We start from the raw sequence: 23,154 nt of genomic DNA, 5'->3' as shown, positions 1-23,154 counted from the left end.
CCCTATCAAGCCCCGGACATTGGTCAAGAATTATGGGAGTTGTAGTCCAACAAGTGAAGGGTCACAATCCCAATTTTTGGTTTAAACAAACCACAGTTATTTGCACATTACAGGGAACTAAGGCTTCTTTGAAGTGGCAGTGCTTAATCTTCTCTGATGCACAAAAGAGAAGGAAGCACAGAATCCCAAGGCTTGTTCTCAGAATGGGAACTAGTTTCTTGTTATGGCTGAACCATCCCAATAAGTCACAGCATTCATTTGCTAGATACATCTACAACAAAGTGTTATGGAATTTTATTTGTTTTTAGTAATAATGAGAAAGTTAACTTGTAGGGGGAATGTTGCAGCCCGAGGCTGCACATCTAAGCATAAATACTTGGAAGTGAGTTACAACTGAAATCTATTGTTCTTAATTCATTCAAGTCATAATAAGCCTAGAATGCAGGGCTGTCAAATACTGTTTTATCTCTAGAGCAGGGAAGCTGGAAAGTCTCCAAATCTACCCAAGGAGATGACCCAATGGCTTGGTCGAAAAGCCTGCAATATGTTTTGAACAGCTTGCATTCTTGGTTGTCAGAGAATCATTAATTATTTCTTTAGTTTTATGGAACAGCAGCACAATCCTATGAGCAGCATTGTTGGCAAATAAGCAGCTAAAACGGGTGGCACAACTCCTGGCCCAGCAGCACGAAGTGAGTTGTCACCATATGACTATGACAGTTTGGTGGCCAGGGCCTTTTTAGTATCAAATGGACATGGCAAGACCACTAGAGGTAGTTTTAAATCCAAACAACCTCACCCCATAGGCTCACCAAGTTTCAAAGGCACGAGCAGCCAGAAAACAAACCAAGCTTTGGAGAAACAAGCCATGGTGTGTATTTTTGTGGGGACAACTTCTGATTCACTCATGGTTTGCTATGTAGGAACTGGTCAGAAACTAGAATTTTCCCATTCTTCTGGGAGTTTCCTGTAGTCATCTGGAAACGTATAACAGCTCTTTTACAAGTCTGCTTCCAGACACTTCAGTCAGTACTGGCTCAACACAGAAACTGCTCTTATTCTCCTGGGCACCTTCAAGTGGTTTCCATTACAGTTCCAAGATACCCAGTTAACACTGTTTACAGAATGGAGACGAAGCACTGCAGCACTTATTCAAACACAATTCTGTTGCTATATACTCTTATCACGCTAACCTAGGATAGCGTATCTGCATCGGAATGTGTCTTGGCATGGCTCAATTACAGTTGTGGGTAATAATCGCCACCACCATAGCAGCCACATTTGCACTCAACTGCTCTAGAATGCAAAACTGAGTGGAATTAAAAGAGCGTTAATGGTGGAACCTAGAGAGGCCAACTCACTCAAGTAAACACTCTGTGACAGGGACGGGAAACCCTTTTCAGCCAGAGGGCTGCATTTCCTTAAGGACAACCTTCCAGAGGCCAGTAGTGGCTGTGACCACAAGCAAAAGGAGGTGTAGCCAGAGGCAGGTGCAGCAACAGACGTGAGATACATTTTAGCTGTGCAAAGACCAGAGGTTTCTATGCACCCACAGCTCTCAGTCTAGGTAAGAATGAGGTATTATCACTGTTCAGGTGCCAGGCAACAGCACTCAAGGAGGACACAGAGCAAGGCCAAAGAGGAGGGTCCCATGGACCAGACAGAGAAGTCTGGAAGTCTGGATTTGGCTTCCAGGCTTCCCCACCCTTGTTCTATGACATTAGGCCATCAGAGCGGCAGTGACATTGGTATAACTAATCTTTTATGCCTGTGCGTGTTTATGCATGTTGCCAAACCCATTCTACTCTCAGGGCAGCCAGTTTGTTTGCTGTAGGCTCCGTTTCTGTAGGATGAAGTGTAATTCCACCCAGCCTCACTGGTAACAAAAGATGGGTATTGGGTTACAACCATATTGCGTTGGAAACAAACAGTAACAGAGGTGAGATAACCCAAAAGATACCCCTCCACAAAAGAAAAGGTTATTATGTCATCACATACACTTAAAAAAACCTCTTTATAGACTTTACTTTTATAGAATGTTTTAGATTTAAGCAGAAAATGGGTCAAAACAACTGCACGCATATAAAATCATTCCAGAGAACAAATGGTGGCTCTGCTTTGCACATGACCTTGGGGAGAGCCATAGTTCAGTGGAAGTTTAGTGCCAGAAGCTCCCAGTTCCCGGAATCTCTTGATCCAGGATCTCAGGAAGTTGGGCTTCCAAGCCCTTGGAATACATGACCTTGCTACAATCTGCATTGTGTCTACCCACCTCTGAAGTTTAGTGATTATTTTGAAAAGTTCCACCTTGAACCAAAAAGTCAGATACACTTGATGAAAGAGTTGAACCATCTTTTAATTCACAATAAAAGCACTGCATGGAAGAGTACAAAGAATTTGAACACACATGTGTTTTACACAGGGATTTTCAGGTCTCAGGTGAAACGAAACTCTCTCCATGTCAAGATCACGATATATTCTCCACCCTGAGTACTGGGTCCTAAGAACAAAGACGTGTTGAGCATCCCCATAATTTTTAATCAAGTGCAGGCCTGTCAAGGAGTTTACCAGCTCTTCCAAGACTTAGAGCCTTTTGAAGACTCATTTATAGCCTGGCGAATATAATTATTTCTATTTTTGCCAACTTGTGATTGAACATTTCTCTCCCTTGCCATCCCATACTTCCTCCCCTAAACCCTTCTACTCACAGTGACAGATCCCTAGGGACAAATCTCGTTTTAGCCCTCAGATGCATGCAGATAGAGAAACACATAAAAGAATGATCAGACATGAGATAATGACAAAGAATGTTTTCTGAGATACACATTTTACCTTCATGGATGTTTCCTGCTCTTTATTATGGTTCTTCAAAGCTTTCTTTGATGCTTTCTTTGCAGTTATTCATAGAGTATATCTGAATTATATGGTCCCTTTACCTTTGCTGTAGTCACTAAATTACAAAAGGTGACAGGCAGACTACATAAACACACAATACACTAATAAAGCTCCTAAGAAAGCTCAACTGAAATCAGTAGAAGCCACACAAGAGAATGATGTAGCTTGAAACTGCATGCTCCATGTTCCATTTCTCATGTAAACATTCAGACTGATTTCCATCTCCTTCACTTATAAGGTTCCATTGGCTTCTATGTTGCCAACAGACTGACCATCAAAGACTCTGTAGTCTATCCTTATTTGCACATCAAGGTAAACCATAGTTAATATGTCTATCATGCCTGCTTTGTTCCTCTCTGTTAACATGCAGAAAACGCAAACTGAGATCCTTGGTTTAGCGCTGTGCCCAAATCAGGCACAATGGTTTGTTTTGGTGCAACAAACCATTATCACTAAACTAGGAACAATTCTTTCTGCAGATTGTGGTTTGTCTGGAAAATCATAATTGACCATTTCATAGGTTTATCTTGAGCTATAAACAGCTTATTTCTTGTGTTAAGATTATATTTTAAAATCCTTTCCAAAAATCTATAAGAAGATTCTTTTTCAAGGGAAATAAAGTGATTTGTAATGTTTATGTCAGAGCCAAAATAAAATGCCAAAATAAAATAAGAGACAGCCGTACCTTGGTTTTCAAACAGAATACGTTCCAGAAGTCTGTTCGACTTCCTAAATGTGAAACAATAGCAGAAGCTGCATCGAACACTCGGCTTCCAAAAAAAGTTCAAAAACCAGAACACTCACTTTCGGGTTTTGATCGTTTGGGAGCCGAAACGTACGAGTACCAATGTGCTGGTCCCGGGGGTAAGGTACCTTGGGTGTAGCAGAGTCCACACGAAGAGGGGCAAGGTCCGAGGCAGAGAGCCGGGCGGGGAACAGGTACGCTGGAACAGGAGGCTGTGCAGGGAACAGGAACACCGGATGGTCGGGAACAGGAGGCCGAGCAGGGAACAGGAGTACCGGATAGTCAGGAACAGGAAGCCGAGCAGGGAACAGGAGTACCGGATAGTCAGGAACAGGAGGCCGAGCAGGGATCAGGAACACAGGAAGGTCCGAAGCCAACAACAACGTTGCTCCCGCAACCTGGGGCCGGGCTGACTGGGCTTTTATCCTCTTCTAAGGCCAGGGGCGGTCCCGGCCCCCAGGAGCCCCGCCTCCTCTGGCCTTAAGGCGAGCACTCCTCCTGGGGGCAACCAGTTCCCTTCGCCTCTCTGCCCTAAGCCTCTGCAGATCAGGAGAGGCCGAAGGGTTACTGGGCCCTGGAGGAGGCTCACCTGTGGCCACTGAGTCGTCAAGCCTCTCTGGGGCCAGAAGAGTTTCACCTGGGGCCAGCTCCTGATGCACTGCCACAGGTGCAGGTTCTTCAGCATCTAGGCCTTGCCCCAGTTCAGCCGGCCCTGGAGGCGGGGACTCTTGTGCAGGCTGGGATTCCTCTGTTTCATCCTCCGAATCGGAATCCCAGGCCATCACAACCAAGGCGTTCGACAACCAAGGTATGACTGTACTCACCAAACTGTCATTTAGCTGAGATTTACCAATCTCACAGGCTCCTCTAAACAAATGTAAATGTAGAAATAATTTACACTGCAAGGGAATTGTCAGTTGCAGAACAACTGTCCCAAAGACTCTCCCACGTGTCACTCTGCTACAGAACACCTCCAATATGTCACAACACTCCAGTACCCAATTGTTAATAATTGGGACTCATTAGCCCAATAAAGATCTGCTGCAGGGACAGTTTAATAGTATAGATTTATTTCATTTTATTAACACCTGCCCCAACAAAGAAATACACTCCAGTGTAGCTCACAACAAGCAACACAATAAAAAAAGACAATCAAAATATTAACACAAATACCTTCATTGTAACACTTTTGTGTGTTTTATTGGAGCCTCAATAAAAATATATACTGTGAAACTTACTTCGATGTAAATTATTTCAGGAATCGTAAAATAATCATACAATAAAAAAGAAATGCCAAATATAAAAGTATGTCCTGCAGCCTGCCTTTTATTTAATGCAAAGCATTTTGAAATATTAGCTTATGTTTTATACTGTATGTTACATCTAATTTTAAGTATATTTTAGATTATACTGCAAAGTAGTTTTTAACAGAGTAAAACAGGACAACAGTAGTGGCAATATTGCCTTTGGACTAGTCAAAATATAATGGCTAATGTCAAATAAAGAACAATAACGAACAGTACAACATACAACCTAGATGATCAGGGATTGAGACCCCCTTGCCATCAAATTTGCAAGAGACATAAATTCTAACAGCCTCATTTAAACTGTTTATTCCTTCCTCTAGAAATAATTATTCATATCCTCGAATATGATCACAATCTAGTTCTTCTGCTGATATGCATGCAACATCATACAGAATTTAGTGCAAATTAGATTTTCTAAGCTATCACTCAAGTTAATTAATAGAAAGTCGTCTCTCATTTACCATTAAATAAATCTCTAATTCATTAAAAACAATGTCTGGTCCCTTCTGTGACATCTGATTAAACACGGCTACAGAACTGAACATGCAAGGACACTATTTTCCAGTTTCAAAAGGAATATCACATTTAATTAGCTGTTACTGCACACATACAAATATACAGCACACCTAGATCTGTCAAACTTTATAACATAGTTTTCTCAAGAAAAAAACACAGACATTAAGGAAACATTTAACATTTGTTAGTGTAATACAAAAGCAAAGCAGTGGATCCAGAATAAGTTCCCCTAACATCAATGGAACCTAAGGCATGACTAGCATCCCAGTGATTTTGATGGGAGTTAAGTGTATCTAATGTAATCTAGAAGATTCATCCCACAGAGGAACTTTCCCCAGCCTGATAACCTCCAGACAGCATGGCTGAAAGTCAGGGCTGATAGGAATCATAGTCAAAACCACCTGGGTGGTACTAGGTTGGGGAAGGCAGTCACAGAATGTTAATTTTAAAAATGTGTATCATGTTTTTAAATAACCATGTTGCACATTCCTTTTGAAATACTTGCTTTTGGCACAGAACAAATGTATCCTCTTCCACTCAATCCCTGGTAAAAAGAAAATAAATGAACCCTGTGCACAATAATTATTCATATACACTACAATAGTGAGCACAGGGAAGTTCAGCTAAACTTTAGTAGGAATAAGACCTGTGAATTGAATATGTGGGTCAGAGGATACTTCATATAGTTAAACATGTAACTATTTGATCTTTTCCAATACTGCAACCCATCAATTTTACATTTGATCCATATAAATTATAGGATCAGTGGTAAACTTTTGTGTGTGTGTGTGCACATAAACACATACCCTGATTTCACTCTCTAGTGGGTACAGAGGTTTGCAATGGAAAAGCTGATCAAGATATAAACCAGAAACATATGTGCTGATGAAAACAAACAGCAAATGAAAAACTGCTGAGTCCCAAGGAAATATAGTATGAAAACCCCCAAAACTACACCAGCAGCCCATTTTGAGCTGTGGATGCAGACAATTCTGTATTTCATAAAAGGGGTAAAATAGAATCTGGCACTGTTCAATGTTTCTACAAAGTTGTGCCTAATGTTAGAGAACTTAAAGGCTGTTCTCCCAAAATGAGCCAGTTTATTCACTATCATATACTTCTTACCCGTTTATTAAATCAAAGTGCTCTTGTAATATGCAATGTCTCCCTTTGAAAAGGCAAGCCCTGAACTAATGTCAACACCTGGATAGCTTATATGGAATTAAAAGGAACTCTGCTCGAGAAGTTCAAGCTGTAGATTATAACGGAATTGCCAGGTTTCACACAGGTACTTTCAAACTTTGTAAGGGACATCACAGAGGATGGAAAATGTCAATGCTTAACCAGACAATGACTCAGATTGTGTCACAAAGTAGTTGAGCTACATAGCACACAACGCCTCGGTATTTTACATCAAGTGATCAAGGTACATTTGATTCAACAACTACGATTCGCACAGCACAGAATTTTCAAGCGTAAAATCGTACCAAAACCTTGTTAGGTTGTCATTGACATCATAGGAGAGCAACGGTCTGGGGAAGTCATTGCATGCGTCTTGCGCTGCCAGGACATGTGGTGCAAGTGTGAAAGGTACATCACTGAGAAGTTCCAACATAGAAGGTTGGCTTTCCATGTTCTGATTTTTCTCTGTCCCCACCTCAGGCAACTTTGGTTGATTCTCTGAATTTGTCTAAGGAAACAGAAGAGAGAAAAAGAGAGAAAATGGATATTATGAACGCTGCACTTGTTCACAGTGGCCTTCTTGCGCGCCGTCGTTGTGAACTGGCTTGAATAAAATTGAAACAGTCAATTCATGCCATGATGTGGCCCCAAGCAAAGCCGAAGCCGTAATCGCAGGTGACAAACGAAGTGCCTCCTGTGAATATTGTGCTCTGGGAAGACAGGGAACATTTGTGTGCGAGGATGGTAACGCAGTGTCTACGTCAGCACTGCTGTTAAATGAGCATCTCTCTTTAAAAACGCAGCTGCACAAAGCCATTACTTTAACCAGATAGTGATCTAAAGAGACAAGCGTTATTCTAGAGGTTCCAGTATTCATTTACATGACTCAATCCTGTATCAGCAACTCTTAAATCAGATTACAGGGGCCTTTCCACACAAGCAGCTTACTAGACTATAAATGTGTGTGTTTGTTTCTCTTTGGTGTACGTTGCCTACACGCAAGACTGTCCTCCGGTCACATGGAATACTGCGTTTCTCAAGAGCAAAAAACAATAACATTTTGCAGCTCGATAATCTGATGCTTTCCCCAGACAGTGCATTTATTGCTATTGTGATTAATAAGCAGGGGAAAGTGGCCTGAAGGAGGAAAGGTCACAGGGCCTCTGTTGTTGGTAGTTTTCCCTGAACAATAAGAGCAACTGTGCATGCTGGATCAGAGCACCTACTTTCCCCTGTAAGAGAAAACATGCTGTCAGGCATGATGTCCTTGTTTAACGGCATAAAACAGAATTAAAATCCCTAGAGTCTTGTTTTGTTTGCTAAAACTACACCCCAGGGAACACCTGCTTGCAGTTTAATTGTTGCACAAACGTAGGACTTCAAATAATGACCCATATTAATATAGCATGTGAGGGAAAATATGTTTAAAGTTAACTGCACTCATTTGAAAAAAAAGCTGGAGAAAGGAAGGTAACTTCATATGTTGTCCTGTCCCATTCGTTCCTCTTCCTTACAAGTGGAATGAAATGGATTTGGAAGAAATGCCATGCTGAAAACAATAGAAGTTATTCTTTTATACAGCAGCGCTGCAAGCAGTAATGAATGATTTACAAAAATCCTGTTCTGAATCTTTAGCAGACAAAAGAGAGGTTAAGCTCTTGTTTTCAAATGGCTAAACACCCTAATTATGACAATTTGCAATGTATTGTTTCACTCCATCTCGCTTTTACAGGCACCCTGCTTCTCCTCTTCTGGTGTTGGGTTCCACACCTAGTTCATTTGGCTAAAGAAGGATTAACATTTCAGTCCTGTGGGCCATGTATGCAAGAACCACAGCTAACATTTCTGAAAGCCATGGCGTTCGAGAAACACAACACTTTTATAAAAGCAGGAAATGAACTTACCAGAAAATTCTATCATTACCAAGTTAAGGCTCTGTGCTCCTACATCTCAAACAGAAGAAAATGCAAGCTAAACTTAAGTAGGGGAAAACATCTGCTTCTATGTGCATCTTCTCAATCCATTAGGTTTTCTGGGGGGGCCTTGTTTGGTAGACCACCACTATCAGAAGTAAGGCTGGCCATGTCTGTGAAAAGGGTAGCAGGACTGAATCTTTCCCCCTTAATCACTCTGTAGCATCATGAAAGCAGCAAAGACTGTGTTTCATAAATGCTTATGGAGCAGTATTTAAATGTATCAATGTGCTGGGTTTTATGAATTTATAAACATTTTAATGTCATTTTACTGTGCTTAGTTGTATTTTGTAGTGAAATGAGGCCCATCCTAGGACCATCCACTATGGAGAGACATAAATAAACACTCTACCCTACACATATGCAATCTAGCCTGAATACGATGTAAAATGCATTAACTATAAGATTCAGAAGCCTGAAATTGCCATGACCTAGAATTGTATATACACCTCCACTACCAATTCTGCATTGTAAGGCACTCATTTTTTCCATATCTCAATTTCCTTCTGTTTTGCTTTCGAATTTGGTCCCTTTTTGACATCTTTTTAAATCATCCTATTAAAGGAAAAGGGCTTCTCTCCTTTTTAGTAACAAATCCCTCTTCATTCTCTCAACTGCATTGCTGCAATACGAGGAAATGGTAAGGCAACAGCAACAACCCAGTTGCGTGAACTTCTTTTCCTCCTTGCAAGAGTTTGCTTTATAAAACCATCAAGAAGGAAAGCTCATTGGAAAGTAGGAGAGGGGGGAGGGTCTCAAAACCCACTGACTTGCTTCCTTGGTTTTCAAACATCAGATGGCTCTAATTAACTGTTTCCGCTTCAGTCTGTGCAAACCTTGCACATTCTAGGAAGAAGCATATTGCTTTTCCCCATCTCTTAATAAGAACATGAGCTGTCATGTGCAATCAAAAGTACATCACCAGATATATCTTTTCCCCATATTATGCTATGTTTTCCCTATGAGAGTAACCTGCAGAAACCATGCCATGAAATAAAACCATAAAGCAGAAAATGGCTCTTAAGAGATGGGCAATAGACATTTCAGAGGGAGTTCTGTAGTTGAAAATTTAACAGCTTCAAATGATAAATAAACAACAAACAAACAAATAATAAAAGAGATATGGAGACTTTGTGAAGTTAATGCTACTTCTATTTGGTCCTTTAGTTTATCTCTCTTCAGATTACATTATTCTATTTAAATTTGAACAGTTATGAATGCTCAATCAAATATATTCTAAAAGAAATATTGTGTAGGAAGTTCCGTGTAAATAAAGGATTTTAGGTATACAATTCCATTTAAAAAATATTTTTAATGCATATTGTATGGTAAACATGTGTGGATTCTTATGTAGGGCAAAGAAGCTGTGTTAACTGCCCCAACGAGATTTAAAACCATGGGTTGTATCCAATCACGCTCCTCCAAAGATAGAAGGCTCTTTGAACTAGCAGATTTTTCTGTGAATAGAAAGGGGGGTGATTTCCACAAGTTCTCCTTCTTTCCTGAAGCCCACACCACCCCAGCTGTCAGGAGCAGACTGTGGGGTGGTGGAAGCAAGAGGGGACTACAGAAGGAAGAGGGGAACAAGCAAAAATCATTTCCCCTCTTTCCCCTCAGGGAAGTCTCTGCCAGATCAGGGGGCCTTCTGTGAATAAAGGGACACAACTGGATGCATGTATCATTTAGAGACTACTACCTAGCACACTGTTTCATGTATTTAACTCTCAAAGAAGTTAACAAGTCTGAAAAAGTTGTATGGATAACCTTAGGGGACTTCATGCTGGCACTGGGATGGGCCAAAGGCAAAAATGAGTGGAGCAATTAATGTCATTACACACACACACCTCCCTCTGCTATCCAGGTAAGCAAAAAACATTATGACAGCTCAAGCACACATGCCAGCCAGGCAAAACCATTCAAAGAGGGTTGTTGATCAGGAAAAGTTCGGGAGTGGCCTAGGAAAAGTCCCAAGGGCCTGATATGAGTGTCCAGGAAGCCACATTTTGCTCCCAGCCTGAGGTTCCCCATCCCCATCCTAGAGATATCCTGGAAGCTTGGGCCTTTCTGGAGAGTTCTGCACCCATTGCAGCTGTCTGAAAGCCAGTGCTATCTTTCTAGAAAAAGAGGTTCCCGAACTCACCATGAACGCCTCCCTTGTTCTCTTATAATGGCAATGGCGCCCACCTAGGAGGTGCAGGAACTCGGTTCCGGTGAGTTCCAGTTGAAAAAAAACCCCTGCTGCAAACCCTACTCCTCCAAATACTTCATAAAGATCTAGGTAAACTGCAGGTAAACAATGAACTCTACCAATGGCTAAAGAAGAAACAAGAACAACAAAGCACTTGAGCAGGCTTCCAAATCCTGGCCAATTAAGTTTGCCATGAGGGTACCGAATTACACACATTTAAAAAAACCATGGACAAAATGTGTTATAACTGGATAGTTTAAAACCAGATTTCTTTTTAAACAAAATGTGGCACCTACACATCAGTACTAGGCTGACTAAAAAGGTATTGTTTTGTATATAAGATCTTATCAAGTTAGGTTAACCTTTACTTCTCAACCATAGCAATTAACTAAGCTTTTCCATGCCTAGCTTCGGACAAACAACATTGGTGACAAGAGCAAGGGCGGTATCTGTCAATCCCAAAATGTTATGCCAACTCTAACAGTACTAAGTATGGAAGCATGGGACAGCACCTTATCAATCCTGTTAACTTGGCAAGCTGGTTTCAACACGTATATCACAACAAAACAGTGCTGCGCAAAGTGAAGGTTAAAAATTGGCTTATGCTTCCATGCTTGTCTTTTCCAGTACATACAGTAATTTACAGCAGTGTGTTTGGAGGATTTGTTATTCTACCTTAGACATGTTGATTCTGCATAACATTCACCTTTACCCAGCTTGTCCCATTGTGAAGCGTGGGGCATTCAAAACATATTCTTCAACAGTTGGCTACACAAAATGCTGTCAGGTATACCATCATCACAATTTCCAAGTAAAGTGGACTGTCAATTCAAATAATTTTGAAGAGTGTCTTTAACATTTTACATTAGAAATTCAGGGACCATAGATAGGCTGCAATGACAGCTGACGGTAAACATTTATTTAGAAAAACAGGTACTTTTCTTGTTCAGCAATGTTCTCTCAGCACCCATTATCTAAATGCTGTATGTTCACAATTCAAAGAGATGTTCACAATTCAAAGAGATGAGTAATAGTACAATATCCTACAATGGAAAGCTTGAGCTTGCAGACAGAACTTCAGTGGCAAATGTTAATAACGCAGGACACATCGGCCAAGACTCCATTATTTCTGAGTTTTAACAAATTATATTTGGAGAGGGCAGTCAGCAGAACAAAGCAGCTACAGCAGAGGGTTTAGATCATGGGTAGGCAAACTAAGGCTCAGGGGCCGGATCCGGCCCAATCGCCTTCTAAATCCGGCCCACGGACAGTCTGGGAATCAGCGTGTTATTACATGAGGAGAATGTGTGCTTTTATTCAAAATGCATCTCTGGGTTATTTGTGGGGCATAGGAATTCGTTCATCCCACCCCCCCAAATATAGTCCAACCCCCAACAAGGTCTGAGGAACAGTGGAGCAGCCCCCTGCTGAAAAAGTTTGCTGGCCCCTGGTTTAGATGGAAAACCCAGGTTCAAATCCTTTCCAGTCAATGAAGCCCACTGGATCAGGGCTGGTGCGGTGGGTGACTGTACTCTGAACTAGACTGCCGTGAATGTTCCCTAAACTCATGATTCCTGCAATCAGTTTCAAGAGCTGAAGGCAGACCTTGATCAGCAGCTAGGAAATATAACTTTGCTGACAAAGCCAGGGCAGAAGGAGTATCTCTCCCTAGCCAATCAGGAAGTCTCATCATGTCAGCCAATCATGGGGAGAAATAATGCACTGTGCCATAACGCACACAATCCTGGCCCTAGCCTCAATAGTCCTTAGTACAAATCCCTGTTCATCTAACATCCCCTGGTCTGGTTCACATGTCACAATAAGCTGCATGGTGGCTTACAATGAGCAAGCATGTTGGTACCTCCCTTGTTTCATGAGAGTAAATGAACCAGAGCACTGATTTAGTATCACATGCAAACCAATGCTTATGGTTTCTTTCTATCCAAGCAAACCAGGAGAGGAAGCCAAATCAGCACGCTCTGGCACGCTTGCTCAATCATGGTATTATGCACAAACCAAGTCACACACATGTCTTCAGCTGAAATCACAGAGAGATTTCAGAGCTTGCTAGAATGACCTTGCTCCCCGCCCTCCCCACACATCCAGTCAATGTATGAGGTTAATGTGAACAAGGTTAGCAGCATGCATGGATCTACTTGGGTTAAGTACAGCATCTTGTTTCCACGGCAGCCAACCAGATTGTTCTTGGAAGCCTACAATAGCCTCATCCTATTGTCAAACACAGAGGTAGCCACTGACAGCCTGAACCACTTGCAATCATTGATAGACTTGTCCTACTTCTGGGTGGATAAAGATGACCACTTTACCATATATTCTACCACACACCTGCACCTTACTGACTAACAAGGAGGAGCAATTTTTATAGCTGTTCCTTTTTGAAAGAGGAGAAGGAACAGTTAAAAATAAAATGTGCATGTCCTTGAGAAGATTTAATTTGAATTGAGATGAATCATGAGAATGGCTGTTCTTTTGGGAATTATGAAATACAGTCAGCATCCTGTGGGGATGTACAAGGTGTTCCTATAGAGTATAGTGGGACATCAATGCCAGGCTGAGGGAGAAATTCTGCATTGGTCTGTAGTAGTTTTCCATTATTTTCTCAAATCAGACACAAAGGCTGCGAATACTAAATTGCCTGAGAAATTTGGGGCTAAATGCATGAGTATTCTTCAGAACAACTCATTAAACAGCTGAGGTGAGAAGCCACTACTATGAAAAGGTACTGGTTTTTGGCTGTTCCTCATTTTCAGATTTTGCACAAATGTCTTAACAGGGTTTGCAAAATGAAGCTTATAGGAACATGATGCTAAACAACAACAACATACTTGCGGGGGGGGGGACATGAAACCTCTCTCAAAGTTATCTCAAGACAAAAGCATATATAAGAACTCATCTACATCTATTGTACAACTCTGAATTGCCCTTCTAATCTCTTTTAAAGAGTTCAGGTAGAGACTTCCTGCATTTTTATAAAAACAGGATCCTCTTCAGTAGCAATTTCTCTGAATTGTAGCAAAGAACAGCTCATTCAGCTTTGGCATGACTTCTGCTCCCAAACTATCACTGCTCAGTTCTATTTAGGAACTGGAAAAATCAAACTGAAGCTGAAGCTTTCATCCTGTTACCAAATATTTGCAAGGTGTGTTGCAAAAATGGAAAGACATTGTGATGATAGAAATACAAAGTGCTGGAGGAAGAGTGCATGCTCAATAATTCCTTTGCATCAGCTTAATTATTACGAGAAAGGGCAAAAGAGCAAGCATCAGGGATTGATTATAAATGATAGCAACTTTTTCTGCACTCTCTGGATCTTTTAACATTGCTGTACTACAGCTGTTGCCAAGATTCCTTTCAGCTCTGCTCGACCTCATGAACCAATCATCCAGTTCAAAGATGCAGAAGGCTTTCCATTCTCCTCTGTCTGCCTTGACCAGCCTGAAGGGCATCTTTCTGAAGAGCTTAGTATGCAGGACATATACATGTATGTATGTAATTCTTCTGTGCTGTGCCACAACACAGACACACCAAAGTCTGGTACTGATCACAGAATCCAACATCTTGAGAATCTCAGCTTTCAATATTTTAAAAGCAAATTTGCAGGACTTACAACTGTGAAGTTAGCCTTCAAAGTGCATGGGTAATTGCTGAAACCCCAGAGGGAGTTCAGCAGGATTTCTAAGGGGCTGAGCTCTTTCTACAAGTAGAAGATAATGCAAAATTTGCACACAGGCAAATTTGCTAAAGTTGCATGATTTATATAACTTTTTTTCTGCCTTAGCACACATTTTGTTGGTGGGAGAGTGTTAAAAAAATATCTGCGTGTTTCCAGTTCTAACCCACTGCCTCTTCAGAAACAAGCTGACCTCAAACCTTTGGCTCTTTGTGTCAAACTGAGTATGCAAGTCTACTTTGAGATGAACACACTACAAGTTGAGCCACACCTTCTGGTTTTCACCAGATAGCTTTGGACCAAAGCCAGCTCCCAAGCAGAGGAGATGTGAAGCTTGTGTCTTTCATATGAACTATAAAGCACAAACAAGGGTCAATAAAAGACAGCATTTGCCCACTTGCCTATAATGATCACTGGTTCCTTTTGAACAGTAAACCTGAAACTACAAGACTAAAGCCAAGTGTCTGTTTTGAAGATCAAATAGCAAGACAATAAACTGACCACTTGTTAATTTCTTTGCTGGTATAGTACTGGGTAACATATTTATTTTGACCACTAGAAGTATAAGTCACCCAATAAAGCAGGAGAAGAGTATAGTGAAGAATCACAATGAAAAATAAGGTTGGGGGGCAAATATGTGAATTTGTGATCAGCTTCACAAAACAATATTTGGATGCTTTTTTATAAATAACTGACAGGAAGCACCAATACATTTGGCATCTGTTGAAGAAAAGCACATCTGGCCATCAGTGCAAAATGCAATGTCAAAGAAGCAAGCATAAGTTACTTTTACAAGGTGACAGTAGACAAATACAAACCACAGCAGTTATTTCTACAACTACCTTCTTTGTTTCTTGTACCAGTCTATTCCCCAGGGCACTCAAACACAGATGTTTGATAAGCTTTATAAATCCTAATTCATGATCATGCCATCTGTCAGAATCAGATGAGGTTTTATTTATTGTTACAGGTATTACGTACTATGCTGTTGGTTGCTGCGAAACAAAACAAAGCAACAATTATTCTCTTAATTTTCTTAATGAGTCAAAGAGAGAATTAAAGGGGGATAGGTGAAATGATAGCTGTGGACTCTGGCACTGCAACTCAGTATTCATTCTTAAGGGCAGAACTCTGTATTTTGAAAATAAGATTGGAGCAACCAAAAGACATTTAGACAAGGACTATGATAGCAAAGAACAAAAGGAGGAAATGGCAAGACTATGAGGATTGCACATAGGTGAGCAGTAAATGAAGCAGGAGGGGGTGGGGAGTCAAGAGTATAAGCCAGAGATTCAAGGCTGAACAATTCAGTCAAGTAGCGTTTGGAAAATCATCAACATAAATTATTGTTAATGAAAATTCCTATGGTAGTTTTCCATGCACAAAGTCATTGACAATCTTTACAGCAATTATGTGAAACAAAGTTAAACTATAATCCAGCAAGCTGACCAAGGCAACCCAGCAAACCTGATGACTGACTGGGGCTTGGAACTTGAGTCTCCCAGTCCTAAAAACCACCTTGGCATACAACCACCCTAATGCAGTACATTTGTCAACCTACAATAACCATATTAGTGATCATAAAAAGTTGGCAGTCTCATGATTTAAGAGCAAAGATCAGCATTAGGAGAACAGATGGATTTCTCAGTCCTCTCCCATCGTCTTCAAAGGTTAATTTCAAAAGAGGCTAATGTTAAAAGGAAATAAACTATGTATATTGCCTCTGCAGACAGGAATGTTTTCCTTTTTTTAACCTGAGCTTTTTTTGCAATATAATTTAATTAAAATTATTTTTTTGTTAAGCAAGTAGAATGGATCCAAATGACAAAGGCCATCATCTCTAATAAGCCATACAACTCTGACAGTGAGCTAATTGTAGAATTGTATAGTTTCTTGTTTAACCTTCTTGCCACTCTCCTCTAGGAAGTCTTAGTTCTGGTTCAGCAAACTGCTTTCAGCAGCACATTACTAAAAAGTCAACTTTGCTCCATTACTGGAAATTACAATTCAGAAGACCTTGTCCACTGTCACCCCTTTTAGATGAGCAATACCATCACCATGGATGCCCCTAAACCCAGGAAAATTACCGTGACCAAGGTTTCAGTGCTCATAAATGTCAGCACTGCCTAAAAGCAGTAGAACAGAGTTGAAGTCCAAGGTGGAATTTGAAGCACTTGTGTTCAAGGAAGGCATATACAAAAAGAGAACATTTCTTGGGGATACACAATATATTTAATACAATTGTGATTATGTAAGATAGGTTCCTTCATATGAAGCAAACCTTCATATATTTATTATTGGGGGGGGGGGGAGTTGGAAGTGTTTGCTGTATATCCTTGTGCAATGTTTTCCAAAGAACTTCTTGACATGCAAATACATGAAATATGACTCACTAGTAGCTATGCCCTTCTTGTTTATTCATAACCACACAAGCATTTCTGTCTCCGTTTCAATGCATAGCTTAGAACACAAACATCTATCAACTTTACAGTTTGTTCTTTGTAATGCACAGGCATGGAAATAAAGGTTTAAACATCAGTCAATGTCTGCAAACTTCCTAGGAAAAGTGATCTATTTGTTTTATTTTATTCAGCCTGTTTAGAAGCTTGCCTATACACAGCAACTAGAGATGTGAAGACTTAGAAAACATAAAAATGGGGGAGAGCTGTGAAAAAAAATTGTTTTCCCCTCCATGACATTACATCTCTAACAGCAACCCATAAAAAGATAGAAATAAACAATAAAAGTGGTATCAATAAATGTTTTAAGTTGACAAAAACAGATAGTTTGATCTTAAATATTTCTATGTGAACACCAATTACATCTTCCTAGGATTTCTGTGAGGCAATACATGTTAAAATTACTGCTTCATGCACCATTCTGCATTTTTCTTCTTGCTAATTTTCCTCACATTTTTTTCTGTCCTTGTAAGGCAGGTGTGGGGAATATTCGGTCCTCCCGATATTGGTGAGCTACAACTCCCATCATCCCTGGCCATTGGTCATGTTTGTTGGGGCTGATGGAAGCTGTAGTTCAAAAACATGCTGCAGAGCCAAAGTATGAAAGCAGTCAATTACTTGCTCCTGGAATCCTACCATTCTGCCTCTACTATAAGGCTTGAAGCATCTTCAGAACAAGCCACACAATCAGGATTCTTGGGATAAGAAAAATGCTACCCAAAGCAGTTTTGGTATATACGTAGTGTGACTGCACAATAAAGAGTACACACAGTCTTCAGACATAGCCTTATTCTTTTGGTCCCTTGAGAACAAATTCAGGGATCTACCATGACCAGTCCCAGTATTATATTTTTCACCGATTCACTTACCTGTGAATAATCTCAAAAGCACTAGCAAAGAGGGCAAATGATATACCAAAAGCTGTTTTCAGAAAGGACTGCAGTGATCAACTAGACTTCCCTCATTCATTGCTGCATTTCATATTTCAACATTTTCCCCTAAGCTCCCCAAATAAAAAATAAAGTGGTAGCAGGCAACAAGGTGGCGACAGCTGTCACTCCTTGTGCCATTTAAATAGGTACAGTGGGGGGAAAACAGCAGCAAGAGTATGGGTAGCAGCAGTCTTGTCATGGGGTTCACAGACAGATCAGCTTTTTTGCCTGTAGTTCCTGCTATCCCCAATCACCTATAATTCACTTGAGGTGTTTGTCTTCCTCACTTTTATTATGCTTGAAAACATATTTTATACAAAGAATCATTCTTCCATGCTTCTAATGCCAATGAGGTTCCTGAATTCTTCTCATCAGCAATGAAATATTTGTTCCTTCTAATTTTCCTAGTTTGTATAATTTGTCCGAGTACACAGTACTGTATTGTGTTAGCATTGGCATTTCCCAAGATAACTTTCAGAAATAAACAGCTTTTCTGACTCCATCTTAATTTGAAAACTATTTCACAGTTTTTTCTCTCATTTTCTTTTCTTACTACCTAATGGTACTTTACTAAAAATTAAGGCCATTATCTTTTGTCTACTATTTTCAGTACCATTCTTTTCTTAGAAACATGATGTCAAACATTTCGTTATCACTTTCTCCCTAGGTACCTATTCTGTCCATGTTCTCTAATTCCTCCCTACTGTGCAAACTAGGTCTAAAATAAGGACTCCTTATTGCTCGGCGAACCTTATGTAAGCAATTAATCTTTTGTAAAAACTTTCTGAAGTGTGATGGACAACACAGTTTGCCATATTTTTGGAACACTTCCTTAGGGTACATCTTATGTAGGTAATTATTTATTTTGTTTTTTATTTATTTTTCAGAGGGAACTGCGACAAAATGTTGCAGTGTACATCACTCCCTGCTTGGAATTCCAGATTCCCTTTAAATCCCCTCCCCCCAAGGTTTCCCTGGCAACAGTCATTAGGCATTTCATGCCCACTGGGCATGCTCAGTTCTTTCTAACTGATGAGTTTTTTGCTCCATTTGGGTTTCCCCACTTCATTTTTTAGGGGGGCGGGTTGGACGGGGGGTTGTATAAACTCATGTCCAATTAAATTCTCCATGGGTTCTATGGGCAGCTCTTTCTTTCTTCCATCTCTGGGGACATTTACAAATAGTTCCTCAGGGTGCAACAGGAAGTGACCTAGCCAAAGAATGAGATGGTCCTTTCTACAAAACACACATACATATGTCCCAGGATATGGTCTGAAAGCACAGGAGGCCATCACCTTGCTGGTCTAGGTCTGACCAGTACTCTTCCATCTCTCTCACCAGCCTTTCAATTTTCCCTGTCCGCCCACCATGGTAAGATTCTGGCCCCTGGTAAATGCAGCAGCAGCCTGTGCCACCAAATTATTATGGGGCTGTTTCCACCTCTCCCAGCAATAGGTAATTTCTGCTATAAATTTCTGATATCTCTCATATGTATCTATAATGAGGTTTTGGTTACAAAAGCATGGGAAGATTTGAATCAGTATTAGTATATAGATGACTTGTTTGTTTATTTAAACCAGTCATCTCCCATCCATGAGTGTTTCTACTCTGAGGATAGCTTACATTATTAAATCAACAAAGTAGGAAATTTAAAGACACGGGGTTGTATCCAATGAAGTCATCCCATTATGCAAGTTGTTTTAGTTTTAAGTTGCTTTAACCATGTGTTGCCTCCAACATGAAACAATTAAAATAGTAAATATAAACATAGAACACTTTTCAGCATACATTAAACACAAATCATTTAAAAAAGAACTATTAAAAGACATCAGAGCAGGTGTTAGAAAAGCCTACCTGGAGTGAGTTTCAGAAGCAAAGTAGGTTCTATGTGTGACCAAAATCTGCTACCTGGAGACAAATTTCACTATACCATAAGCCATAGCTGCTACAGTAGCGTTTCATCTGTGCTATAAATGTATCTATAAATATATTTATAAATGTATGCCACCTGAATCTTTATATTCTAATATTTTTCATTGACTATGTCATTATACTTAGCCAAAAGAGACAATATAGTGGCCACAATACAAATGAAGACATATATTATGTTTACAGATATGAATGGGAATTAAATGAGATACACAACTTAGTCATATTCAGAGCAGACCCACTGAGAAGAAAAAACAGCCACACCAATGATTTAAGTAACTTAAATCTATGGATTTCAATGGGTTTATTATGAATGGAACTAACACTGGATACCATCCAACATGTGCAACCAAAATTTTCTTTCATATTTTTACTACAACAATTAGTAATGAAGAAACAAGCCATTTTCAAAGTCACTAGCAGCTTGCCTCTTTGGCAGCGAGTGCTACTGCAATGAACTAAAAAGTAAAGTGTTTGCAACACACACAGTTCCTTTTTCTGAACTCATTACAGTGGTACCTTGGGTTACATATGCTTCAGGTTACATACGCTTTAGGTTACTGACTCCACTAACCCAGAATAGTACCTCAGGTTAAGAACTTTGCTTCAGGATGAGAACAGAAATTGTGCTCTGGCGGCACGGCAGCAGTGGGAGGCCCCATTAGCTAAAGTGGTGCTTCAGGTTAAGAACAGTTTTAGGTTAAGAATGGACCTCTGGAACAAATTAAGTACTTAACCCGAGGTACCACTGTAGTTATATTAATTAGTACTACAAATCTGAATAACATAACTTATTACTGAACCAGATCTATTATAGGGATATACTGATTACAAGCAATGGACATCGTATGTCCATAAAAGTAGATTAGCAACAGCTAGGAAGCAAAGAAAGAACCACCTCTAATCCAATGGTATGCTCCACTATCCTGCAAAATGACTTACGGTTTTGGCCAGTGAAACTGTCGACACCATAAAATCTAGTCGTTAACAGTACTACTCTTGCATATTTGTGTGCCTCCCATGAACACACACTTTCATATAAATGCTAGTTTAAAAGGGTTGTCTCCAACTAAGTATACCCAAAGTAGACCTACTAAAATGAATGAAGCTAAGTATGTCATGCCCATTGGATGACTAAGTAAGTTGTGCTCAGTGAATCTATTCTGAGTAGGACTAACATTGGCTACAACCTACAACATTAAGTAGTTAAATAAAGCAATTATCTAAAAACTAAATCAAGTATACTGGCTTGCATATAGCAGTTGTAGCATTTATTCTTTTACACATTAATTTTCAATGCTTTGTGTACTTTAAATCTTCTAGAAGTCTTTTATGTTTGAGCCTGGTAAGGCTATGTTTCCAGTTTATTCTCATCAGCAGTAAATGTTTAATAGATCACTGCAAGTAAGGGAAGAAGTCTGGCAAGATGAAGTAAGAGGGTATATACCATGTAACTTCATCCACCTAACAGAACGCGATGATGTGAAGTTATGACGTGGGCTGGACTACAGAAACATAGGAACCTCCTCCCTTTCATAATAAAGTCCTGCCTCACTCCACAATATTGACAGAACTATGGTTGGGCTCCATCCTGAGTGTGGCCAGATTTGCAACTTGTGCCAGATGCTTTTGCTGCTCATAGAAAAAGTCAGCCTCCTCTGCATGCCTTACAGTGCTTGAGAAAAAAGAATTACGTTTTTGAAATCTTATCTAAATACAGAAAACCACAGCTGATGTTTAGTAACTCCTGCTAACACCAACCATATCCTTTTATCAGACAGAGTTAAAAGAGGGATTTCTGACCTGTGTAGTCTGGTCACCCTCAGGTCCTGAAGACTCATTGCTTTCTTCATTCACTGTATTGCCTAGAAGACACAATGCAAGAGATTTGTGTTATTGGTCCCTTTCGTGAATGCAACATCACTTACAATGTAAAAGTTTGCAGTTTGCTTCCCCACCAAAACCCAGCCCAAATCAAGACATCTAACACTGAAATTAACAGGCAGTGAGATGTTCAAGAAACAGCTGAAAAAATGAGACGTGTTCCATGTGCTTCAGCAAGCTTCTTATTCCGCAAAATGTTTCTCATAAATAGTTTCCTCATCACAAACTACTTCCCTCTCTTCTTATTGGAAACATTTTCAAAACTACTTATAAAATACAAACTTGTTTATAAAAACATAGGTATTATTCAACAAAAGGGCACATCATGTCACACTGCATTTCAGTAGAGAGCTGTCATGTTTGCAAATTTTAACATCAAAGATGTTTTGCATTATAATGAAGATACTTCTGATGCACTGGGAAATTCACTGAAAAGGAGAGATCAAGCATTTTCAAATTTTCTGGTCTACTATGTTGAACCATGCTTATGTAATTATTAGTAGAGGTAGCATAGTTGTGGCCGACTGAGACCTCTGAATGGGTTCCTATTTCCTTCCTACTGTGAAATCTCATTTGTACTGTTTCGTTTGTGATCTTGCTATGCTGCCAAACTAGATATCTTTCACAACAACTTCTAAAATTAGGACTCACACAAAGCTAGAAGAAAGAGACACCACAACGATAACCAGCAACTGTTTTTGAATGCGGTTATCATTACTTTCAGCCTTCTCATGCTGCCTGAAAAAAACAACGTAGGGTTGAATGCTTGTTAATACAGAAGTCACACCTCTTGGGACACTGAAAACACGAAGCCCAAGCTCATCAAGATGATGGCCTTACCTGTTGTAGATATACTTGAGGACACACAATCCTTGTAGCTTCAAGTGGAACAGAGGGCTAGCACACATTCTATCTTTGATTCTGACAAAAGCTGCTTTTGGTGTGATAAAAGCAAGCCAGATGAACATCTGCAGGAGACTGTACTAAACAGGGTGTTCTGAAAAACTGTGTCACCATGAGCCTCCTGAAGGGAAACAGAAACATTTGTTTTCCTGACAAGGGCAGCGAATGCAGGCTATTCTATTGGCCACTTCTTTAGAAGCAAGGCTAGCCAATTAAAGGAAAGGAGTAGGTGCAAAGACATAAAAAGCCCACCAGAGGCGGCCACAGGGAAACCAAAAGCTCAAAAATGTTGCAACTATTTGTCTAATGACTGCCCCCCTGACCCAAAGTGACATCTCATGATTAGGGATAACCACCCACCCAGAGTCTTCTCCAGACTTGGAGCTGTATTCTTATGTGTACATAGCAGATTTAGCAAAATATTAAAATTCAAGATTTGCATGAAGCTTAACAGAGTCAGAATGCTTAGTACCAGCAGGTTCAGCTATTTTCTCTCCTTCCTCACCTGCCCATAAGTTATCATGTTGTTCTGCAACATATGCTTGGGAGA

General features: G+C 40.1%; 1 protein-coding gene and 1 long non-coding RNA gene across 7 annotated transcripts in view; one reads left to right on the top strand and one right to left on the bottom strand.

The window, feature by feature from the left end:
* Nucleotides 1-2,242: 2,242 nt before the first annotated feature.
* On the top strand, nucleotides 2,243-5,172 carry LOC310690067. The gene is made up of 2 exons (XR_014517862.1): nucleotides 2,243-3,744; nucleotides 4,433-5,172. It is a non-coding gene; the product is annotated as an uncharacterized lncRNA (long non-coding RNA).
* The window catches only part of UMAD1 (UBAP1-MVB12-associated (UMA) domain containing 1), a 37,537-nt gene continuing 19,071 nt past the window's right edge, over nucleotides 4,689-23,154 (bottom strand). For 5 of the 6 annotated variants that reach the window (XM_083468647.1, XM_083468648.1, XM_083468649.1 and 2 more), the window contains exons 4-5: nucleotides 21,621-21,682; nucleotides 4,689-7,153 (exon numbers count right to left, since the gene is read on the bottom strand). In XM_083468647.1, the coding sequence (XP_083324773.1) occupies nucleotides 6,908-7,153; nucleotides 21,621-21,682 (308 nt within the window). In that variant the 3' untranslated portion in view covers nucleotides 4,689-6,907. The remainder of the gene's footprint in view (nucleotides 7,154-21,620; nucleotides 21,683-23,154) is intronic. The other variant, XR_014517754.1, reaches the window with a different exon arrangement.

The sequence above is a fragment of the Podarcis liolepis genome, assembly GCF_965112155.1.
Source record: "Podarcis liolepis genome assembly, chromosome: 12".
Taxonomy (NCBI): Eukaryota; Metazoa; Chordata; class Lepidosauria; order Squamata; family Lacertidae; genus Podarcis; species Podarcis liolepis.
Note: the sequence above shows the minus strand (reverse complement) of the source record. Positions and strands in the feature narration are given on the sequence as shown.